The 10,505-nt window shown below is 40.2% G+C and overlaps 1 protein-coding gene across 1 annotated transcript; it reads right to left on the bottom strand.

The window, feature by feature from the left end:
- Positions 1–2,892: 2,892 nt before the first annotated feature.
- On the bottom strand, positions 2,893–9,747 carry LOC116546036 (tripartite motif-containing protein 43-like). The gene is given in 7 exon segments (XM_032272409.1): positions 2,893–3,532; positions 4,588–4,685; positions 5,215–5,237; positions 6,231–6,461; positions 8,564–8,587; positions 8,589–8,660; positions 9,258–9,747. Coding segments are annotated over 7 exon segments (1,353 nt in total). The 5' UTR covers positions 9,669–9,747; the 3' UTR covers positions 2,893–3,038.
- Between the last annotated feature and the right edge of the window lie 758 nt (positions 9,748–10,505).

Genomic DNA, 10,505 nt, shown 5'->3' with positions numbered 1-10,505 from the left:
AACTACCTTTCCAGTTAATCTGTCTTATAGCTGTTATTTTGTTTAAGTAAATTTTAACCATTTGGCAAGGTACTGATCCAATTATTATATACAGGTACAGTGTGTGTGTGTGTGTGTGTGTGTGTGTGTGTGTGTATACACAGTTACTGTGTATATACCAACACTATATTATGTAAATATATGCACAACATACCTATAGAGTCCATACCCACACACATTGCTTTGAGAAAGGCACTTTGTTCTGGGAATGAGGTTTATAAGCAGTGAGTTTGGGAATCAAACGGAGGCAGTTTAACTTCAAGACATTGCTCTAAACCATGATACCATATTACTCTCAGCTGTCTTTCTCACTTTGGATACTGATACACAGCAGACACTTCATGCCAATTCCGGAAAATGTAAGCACTCAAGAATCATTTTGAAATGTGCAGGAAATGCTGCCTGTTCCCTTCTTTATCTGGATCCCTTCTTCACTATGACTTTGCTTTTCCTCACCTAAGGTTACTTTTCTGATACATACTTGTGTACATCCCATTAAAATAAGAGAGTTTTACTTTGTGTAAGGCACCGATAGAACCTCTCTTTCTCCTTATACACCTGAATGTGACTGTCTTCTTTCTCTGTTCCAATTATTTAACCCCAAATACCTTTTACCTTTTTAGATGTCACAAGGATGTGACTGAGCAGCTTCAAGGGCATCCACTTTTGCTTCCTCTTCCTACCTTTGAATCCTGCATCTGCATTGCTGGGTCTCAGGCAAAACAGGAAACCCCTGTTTCCCATTCCAGGATATATTGATGACCAACTTTTCTTATGTTGTGAATTTGAAGGGCAAGGGCAGATAATGAGAAATGGATAGTCAGGGACCTGTGTTCTGAGACCTGGGCCAGAGGACCAACGGAGTGGGAGAAGGATTTCAGTGATTCTGGCAGGCATCACGGATCAGTAAGGGCCAGAGGAGTGGAACATATGGGCACAGGGTGAGAGGCCTGTGACAGGACACAGCCTATCTCCTTCATAGCAGAATGCTAATAGACATTAGATTTTAGTAAACAGAGAACATATCTCTGAGTCAGCCTCAAAAGTTCTACAGTCCAGAAGAAGGAATAGTCACAGGATCTAACCTCACCTTCCCTTTTGATATGGGAGCCACAGGGCAGTGAGAACGGGACAGCTTTCATCTGAGGTTAAAGCCAATGTTTCTCTCTCTATGGTCCACACTTACAGTATGGTCCAGTGGATGACTCGGCTACAGGTTTCTGAACTTCTGGCTTTTGAGGGAAAGACTTTCTCACCCTCTATGCTGAAGGTATTCTATGTATTATGAACTCGTTAGTGGCTCTTGTTACCAAGAAATCTTGAAAAGTACAAGGCACTCAGAAGGCCTACATGAATAGTTTGCAGCCACTTAGAGACATCAGAGGGGTTCCTGCCAAGGGTGCACAGACCTTTTTCATCTCACTGTCCTAGAATTACTGGGTCTGTCTCTGGTCATCTTGAAGGAGATGGATCATCCTTCCCTCCCTCTACTCCAGTATCCTGTGCATCTTCCTCAATGGGTTTGCCATGTTGTGTTCATAATGATTGTTCAGTTGATACCAAATCTTGAAAAAAAAATTCCAAAAGAATATTTAATTCTTTTTTGGCCTCAATTGTCAATTGCCCTTTTACACGAATCTGGGGCAGATCTAAGGGGCTTATCAGATCTCATGTTTTATAGGACCACAATCTCTGGATGTAGATCCTCAATGTCCACTTCTTAAATATGTATTCCATCCCACATTCTCTTCCTATGATGTAACTTCAAGACTGCTACTGTTGAGTGTTCTGGTACCTTTACTTTGTGTAGTGTTGTGACTGTAGCTGATGTTTTACTCTGTAGCATAATAGCACTTCTCCTGACTCTGTGGGAATCTTCACTGTGGAAAGTTAACTACCATGCTGTGAGCAAGCCCAAGCAGCTACCTGGAGAGGCCATTTGAATATATTCGAGGTAACAGCCCCAACTAAGGAACCCCAGACGTCAGTCAGGATCATCTGCTGGACTAGAAGTAGAACGTCTGTTGCCATTATTTAATTAGCGATCATGAAAATGACCATTTGGTGGGTAGACAGACTCAACTGACTCACTAGAATCTGGGTTTTCATCAGAACTGGGTTTTGCTTGTTTTGTCTTGTTGTCTTTTTTTCCTTACACTAATATGTTCCCACTATAACATGAGGTGATGATTATGTCTCAGGTCTAGGTTATCAGTGAGAATTCACAATCTGTGTGAATTGTAAGTATAAACACATTTTAAAGCAGACAGTCTGCTCCTCTGTCCCTTTTTCCCAGGGTGATGGTTTGCTTTATTAAACAGCTACAGAAATCAATGTGGGTTAAACCTTTTGGGTTCTAGTTTGAGCATTGCTAGCAAGTTCTCAGAGAAGCAATAGGCTGCACCATTTGGCCCATGTCTGCAGATGGCTATTTTATCTAGGTGTTTGTAAGTTCACCCTGATGTTCACACAGTGATAAAAATCACTTAATAATGCATTTCTCAGAATGTGTTTTTGTCACCATAGGATGCATGGCTGTTAAATCCCTACTTTTGCCCAAAGATTCAGTGAAAATTTAGGTGTAAATGTTCCCCCTAAAGTGATGCGGTGTAGAATTTACTGTATCAATAGGAGGGAGCTCTCACACTTGCAAATGCATTGTACAAAATCCTGTCTGTCCATGATGTGCAAATTGTGTTCCTGCATGAGATCATTCAGCTGGAATCATGCACCCACATATTTCCAGAATTCCATCAATAAATTCACAAAACAGTTGAAAATCATAATGTACATTTTAGGTAATGGGCCATAAGAGATTATTTTAATTGTAAGAAAGTGTACAAAAATATTTTACATTTTACATATTTTTTATTTAACCATAATAAAGTGAGGTGACACTAAAACAGAAAGAAAGCCTGAAAACTATGATTCCTTTGCTTCAACAGTGAAGGGCTCCCTTGTACATGCAGTTCCCAAACAGTCAGACTTCTTCATCCTGATCATCTGTGGCCAGTGTAAAAGAAAGGCCTGACAGGGAAATTTAAGGAGCCAACCGGGTAACGCCATACGAGGGAATTCTTGGTGACATTCAAAAAGCTCACACTTCCAATGTCAAAATCCAGAAACACACCAAGCCGGCCCAGAGGTTTCTCTACATAGTGAGGAAGCATTGGAGAGCTGGTCAAGAGACGGAAATGATGACCCATCTTCACACATAAAAGAAGAAATATGTCCTCAGATGTAATCATGGTGCCATTCTTCCTTATCTGGGAGTCCTTACAGACGCCCACAGCCCAGTCCCAAGAGTCGTCCACATCCAGCTCCCAGTAGTGTTTCCCAGAGGAGAAGCCCTGGGCTCCCCATGCAGCAAAATAGTCAGGTCTGTCAGAATCCAAAGATCCACCTTTCTGTTCAGGTCTGAACATCCAACTTCTCACATCCTCAAACAGGCTGATATTGTGATTGCTTACTTCATAATTGAAGGAAATTTCCACTGTAGAAAAAAGAGAATGTTCCAGTGAAAAGCAGTTTATACATTCTTAGATTCAGAAAAGAAAGAGACTCTTACTAGAAAACACAGGTCAAGATTAAAAGGCAACTTTTGTCTGGAAAAATATTGGAAATGTTAGGAAATCTGCACAAAAGTACATGGCTAAACTACAATGACCACAACTTCTATAAACTCAAAAATACGAAGCGGAGGATTGCCATGCCTATGTCTAGTCAGCTACTTTTTATAACAACTGAAAAACTGGAAGCTCTTGGACGGCAGCCAAACCTGAGCAGGAGGCTGGGGACAGGAGATGAGGTGGGGAGCCATTCTTGCACCTAAATAAGTTATCACTTTGCCAGAAATATGATCTGCCACTTAAGTAAGCAAATTCATACTTAAAGAGAAAATCTGAATCCATCTTCTGAAAAGTGCAGATTCCTTGCAAGAATTATCGATCTTTCATGCTGGACTTTCATGCACAGACTTCTTTTATCTGCCTGATTGATCATGATCTATCCTGGAGTTCTATCTAAGGGCTCATCAACCACCAAATCACTTTCCTATTGTTTGCACATCCTCAGATTTGCATTGTTATTTAAGTTACTCATGTATGTTTTGGTTGATTAAAATGCACATGATTAAAATTACAAATGCTATGAAACTTCACCTGAAATGCACTTAAAAATAAACACTGTCACCAAATCACAATCATTAAGAGCGCTTAATTTGAAGTTAAAATGTCCTGAATTAACACAGTTCCGTGTACCTCATGTAATACTTGTATACATGAAATTGTGTCAGAGAATGTTTCTAAGTCCTAAGGAGCCATTCTGCATGTTTTATGTTTTTCTAAGTAATTTGTTATATGGCTGATTTTTATTACATTTTACCAGCTTTTAGTTTAGTCTGTTTGATGATAGTGAAACTATAAATATAAAGGCTTATTCACAGAATATTTTCTTCCAGATGAAAGATCATTACACCTAGGAAAGCTGCCCATAGAAACCATACTTGAAGACATTACATGTTGGTCCCAGCAAGAGGGTGACACTCACCTCGGAAGCGGTTGAGCCTGTGCACCAGTCCAGTGATGGGCCCTGCAGTGAATGCTGGATTCACAGGCTGGGGCATGTGCAGCAGCACGGACTCGCTCCTGCAAGGAAGCAGGTGCAGTTGGTTAACCCTTCTGGTGTCTGTGTTTAAGAAATAGATTACAACAGGAAATGCTTCACTCAAACCCACTTCTGATATTGTAATGTAACTCCACAATCCTAGGATGGGTTTGTGGCTCTCTTAGGGAATCTTTCTAAGGATTCACTCCATTTCTAACCTACTGCCACTGAAAATTGCCTCTCTCCCTATCTGCCAAATAGTTTATTTGTCTCTAATTATGATTCTGAATCTTAAAATTAGGCAACTATATCCTAGTAACTTCTGCATGGAACTCTTCAAAACATTACCCCCTGAGTCACTTGGGAAAGTAAGAAAAGATTAAAATCTGGTACAGGGCATAAGAAAACATATTCAACATAACACAGAAACACCAGAGTACACGCACATACACACAATCACACTGGCACATTATGTTGTTAACAAATTATGTCTTCACTTTGTTGAAAACAGCTTGATGTTTTTCATAGCATGCCTTGTGCTGCTGCTTGCAATGATGGCCAAACACATACCTTGCCACGATGTCTCCCAAACCCTGTAAAGAGAGAGAGAAAAATATACTTATTTAGAAAGTTGTTATTCTGGCTGGGTGTAATGGCTCATATCTGTATTTCCAGCACTTTGGGAGGCCAAGGTGAATGGATCACCTGAGGTCAGGAGTTCCAGACCAGCCTGGCAAACATGGCAAAACCCCATCTCTATTAAAAATACAAAAATAAATTAGCTGGGTGTCATGGTGCATGCCTGTAGTCCCAGCTACTGGGGAGGGTGTGGCAGGAGAATCACTTGAACACAGGAGGTAGAGGTTGCAGTGAGTTGAGATTGGGCCACTGCACTTCAGACTGGGTGACAAAACAACCCTCTGTCTCAAAACAAGGAAACAAACCAACCAACAAGTTGTTATTCTGCCTGTCTAGTCTTTGGGTTTGGAAAACTTTCGAAGTACTACATACTATCACTGCAGCTCTTTTAAAATGTATTCTCATCTCTCACATTTATACCAGTAAGACCTACTGACAGAATCTATTTTTGATAAATTCAGGACCCCTGGATCTGAGTGAGAGAGAGAGGTTAAGTAGTGACTGTGCATTGCTGCAGCTGTCTACAATGCGGTCTTTTTCAAGGCTAGTCCCTGAGGACTCAAGTCAAGGGCATTTCAAACCTAGGACTGCCCAAGAAAAAGCAAGAAAAAGCAAGAAGGAAACGTTAGTATCTTCATAATTTCTACATATTATCCAATGGAGACAAAAATATTATTTTCACATGAATTTTTTTTTCTTCCAGAGTTTTAATGAAATGAACTGGAGGAGAAAGCTTGAAGTAGAAAATGTTCTGTGGAAATCTGTTTGCACAGCTCCATAAAGCTCTGCTTCCATAATTAGGTTAGGAGTTGTAGTTTATCTCTATAACCAGGTGGGGAATGTCTCCCACCATCAATACAGGAGATGAAGAGGTATGTCTTTGGTACCCAATGAAAGGCAAATGCCATCTAATACAAAGTGTCTCAAGGGACTTCCTCAGTTCTTACCTGGAGCAGCTCCACATCTGGTTTATGACACATTTCCATTAGTTCCTGATACATTTCTTTCAAGTGCTTCTTCTTTTGATACATGTTGATGCAACTTCTCTGGAGTTGTGGAAATATCTCTTGGTGTTCCTTGTACAGTCTCTCTAAATGTTGTTTTTCTTCCTTATGGAGAACTGGATGCAGCTCCCTATACTCAACTCTGATCATCTGCACACGGAGAAGCGCATAGGCCTGGAGGGACATGGATTTTGTAGGTTACATACCCAGGTCTACTTCCACCTCACAGAACCCACAAATTCATCCTGACCTTTCCTTCATTTAATTTTTATTCTTTACAAACACTATGATGAGTTAAAAAGATCTTCCTTAGGGGAGACCAAGACGGTCGAAAGGAAGCTTCTCTGGAGTGCAGCTCCCACCAAGTGGGACACAGAACCAGAGCGATATCTGCACTCTGCCCATCTGACAAAGGGCTAATACCCAGAATCTACAAAGAACTAAAACAGATTTACAGGAAAAAAAACAAGCAAACCCATCCAAAAGTGGGCAAAGGATATGAACAGACACTTTTCAAAAGAAGATATATGTGAGGCCAACAAACATATAAAAAATGCTCATCATCACTGGGCATTAGAGAAATGCAAACCAAAACCACAATGAGATACCACCTCACACCAGTTAGAATGGCGATCATTAAAAAATCAGGAAACAACAGATGCTGGAGAGGATGTAGAGAAATAGGAACGCTTTTACACTGTTGGTGGGAGTGTAAATTAGTTCAACCATTGTGGAAGACAGTATGGCAATTCCTCAAGGATCTAGAAATAGAAATTCCATTTGACCCAGCAATCCCATTACTGGGTGTATACACAAAGGACTAGAAATCATTCTATTATAAAGACACATGAACACACGTGTTCATTGCAGCCCTGTGTACAGTAGCAAAGACCTGAAACCAACTCAAATGCCCATTGATGATAGACTGGACAAAGAAAATGTAGCACATATACACCATCGAATACTATGCAGCTATAAAAAATGATGAGTTTGTGTTCTTTGTTGGGACATGGATGAGCCTGGAAACGATGATTCTCAAAAAACTGACACAAGAACAGAAAATCAAACACCATGTGTTCTCACTCATAGGCAGATGTTGAACAATGAGAACGTGGACACAGAGAGGGGAGCATCACACACTGAGGTCCTTTGTGGGGGCTAGGGGAGGGATAGCAGGAGGGAAAGTAGGAGGGATAACGTGGGGAGAAATGTCAGTTATAGGTGATGGGGAGATGGTGGCAACAAACCACCTTGCCACGAATGTACCTATGCAATAATCTTGCATGATCTGCACATGTACCCCAGAATCTAAAGTACAATCAAAAAGACCTTCCTTCAAAATGTTTATAATTCATCAATGCTTGAACACAGGCATAAAAGCCCTTTAGATTTAAATGTTTAAGTATATGTCCTCTCAAATCTGAGATACTGCTAGAAAACAACTAAAATTTATCATCAATTATTAAATTATCATCAACAATATATATATTTGTTACTCAATTATTCTGTGGTCTCAAATCTTTGTACTTCACAGCCTAAACAGTCACTCTTAGTAGAAATGTTGTCAGTATATTATAATCAGGGTCAGAAGCCATCACACAAAAAAGATCTTAGTAAACATTTTAGCCCCCATCTCTGAAACTGACTACCTCTCTTCTGTCTAAAGCCACAGTCTTGCCCCACCATTCTAAGAACATGAATCCCCATTCCCTTGTGTTTCTCCTCCCAATATTGACATAATATTCTCTCACTCCCCCAGTCATTTTTGTCCCTTCTCTCAGCTTTTCATCAGGCTACATTTTCTCCTACTCAAACAGGCATCATGAGCTGGGTCCTTTGCTATCAGATTTCACTAGCACAGGCGTATTTCTTAAATTCCTGTTCCCACCCACTTTTTTCCCTAGGAGCAACATCATATTCACTGCTAAATGCCTTTATTTCTCAATCATATATTATTTAATCAATATTACATAATTCATCTCATACAGAAACCTCTGCCTGAAATACCTATTAATTTTAAGCGCATACTTGCCTCTCAGAATTTATATATGTATATTTTTACTTATCTGTAAAACATTTCCAGAACACCTGAACAATTGTTATATTGAACAAACACCTGAACAATTGTTATATTGAACAATCAGGTTGTTTTCCAGGCTATAAATAAACACATGACAAAATCTGGCATATGAGAATTTCAATGCAAGTTGCTAATACAAATGTTCTCAGCATGCCTGTCTCAAACATGTCCTGAAGACACATGATCTCATACTTACACTCCAGAGGATGCTTGTTTTTTTCCTCCTCACTTAGATTTCTCTGATTTTCTTGAATTTTTTCCCATAAAATTCTCATTTGCTTTAAGAGCTTCTCCTGCAAAAGATTTATAAGGGTGAGCAAGAGAAAATCAAATACCGTAGATTCCACACCCTGAGTGAGGTATGAAGGCAAGGGGTACAATGTATGAACAGACTGGAGAGAGGAAAATAAAACAAATATTTTCACTGCTCATCCTCAGTATTTTTCAAATCTGAGGTTTCAGAATGTATAACCGTTTAGGGAACTGGTGAGGGGAGATTTCTTGTAACCTAGCTAATGATCAGTGAAACACCCTTCTTCAGAATCCACTATGCTAGGCTCCTGCTTTTGTCATTTGTCCAGTAATATTAAATACATTTCCTAAATGTATTTTCTTTGTTCTTATAGTCTTGGTAGGTTTTCAATGCCTTTGGCATTCTATTGTAGAGTCAAAGTAATAGTGACATTTACTTAATCACCCTCTTTTTGGGTGCAGCCTCCATGAAGGCAGGTATAGTTGCATATTGAATTCAAAATTTCATCATTGGTACCTCCAAAAGCACCTGGCACTCAGTAAAGAATGGAGTGATCATCATGGTGATTCTCATCTCCCTTCTCATCTCTAACTCTGCCACCCTCCAGCTGTCAGGTGATCCCAGCACTGTCTCTTACCCGGTGTTCTTCAGCTGCCACTTCAATGGGACAGTGTTTGTGAGCCCCATGCTCCTGAGAGTCAGAGCACAGTGAGCAGAGCAGACTCTTGTCTGTGCCACAGAACATCTTCTTTATTTCCCTATGGGTCGCACATACTTGTTTCTCAGAGCTCAGGAATTGCCAGAGACTGGCTTTCCTGGCAATGGTCACTAAATTCTTCAGAAAAATGTTAGGTTTGAAATCCTTTTGGTGTGATGGTTCCCTGCATGCAGGGCAGTTGGCAGGACTTTGGGCTCCTTCCCAGGAAAGGCAGAGACAGGGTCTACAGAAGCTGTGCCCACAGCCTATGGTGACAGGGTCTACCAGGTAGTTCAGGCAGATTACACAGGTGAGTTCCTTCTGGAAGGCCTGTAGGAAGTCTGAGTCCATTTTCCTAAGGGAAGAAAACCACAAGAATTTAATCTTCTACCCTGGAGAGACAAAGATCCAAGCAAAGTTTGAATCAGGTTGTGATGGAGCAACACCTTTTTTTTTCTAGAGAAGAATAGGCTTTCATTTGCAATGACAGAAATAGGAAAAATAGAAAACTAAGGCACTAAGAGCCATCAACCTCTGTAGAAAAATGTGATTGTTCTCCAATCAACACACAACCAGCTTTCCAAACCCACTTTTTTGCATAGAAGAATGTCAGATTTTTTGAGGTGTTAGTGCCCACCAAGTTGCTTGGGCTTCTAGGATTTCATCAAGCTATCAACTCATGGGGTGAGTCTTGAATGGTCTGAAACTCAGTCACACTCTGAATTGCCAGTGACTGGTTTGGAGAAGGAACGCTAACTAAGCTCTTCTACTCTCATTGTTTGATTTAACTGTAACAAGGATCCATCAGAGTTGTCCAGAGGGCCTCTGCTTGAAAATGTTAGAGCAGAGCTCATCCTTTGACCAAAATCAGACAAAGCTAGCCTTTACTCTCCAAGGCAAAACAAACAGACCAAGGTAAAGGTACTTTTCCAAGATAGAACAAACAATCATTTCTTAGGCTGTTGCTTTCATTCAATCAACAAAAACTTTCTGGCATGTTTGCTATACCTGAACTGTCTGTTAGTTTGGGGATATATTGATAAAATGTAGAAGTGTACGCAGAGGAGAGAAATATTTTCTAAGCTCTTTGGAAGCATTGTCATTACTCTTTCACACAGTCAGAAAAATACTAAGTATCATGCAATAATCATAGGCACTAGACAGTAAGGCGGTGTTTTAAATGGAAGG

The sequence above is a fragment of the Sapajus apella genome, unplaced genomic scaffold (assembly GCF_009761245.1).
Source record: "Sapajus apella isolate SASKATOON/1434 unplaced genomic scaffold, GSC_monkey_1.0 scaffold533, whole genome shotgun sequence".
Classification (NCBI taxonomy): domain Eukaryota; kingdom Metazoa; phylum Chordata; class Mammalia; order Primates; family Cebidae; genus Sapajus; species Sapajus apella.
This window is presented reverse-complemented; position numbering and strand designations above follow the sequence as displayed.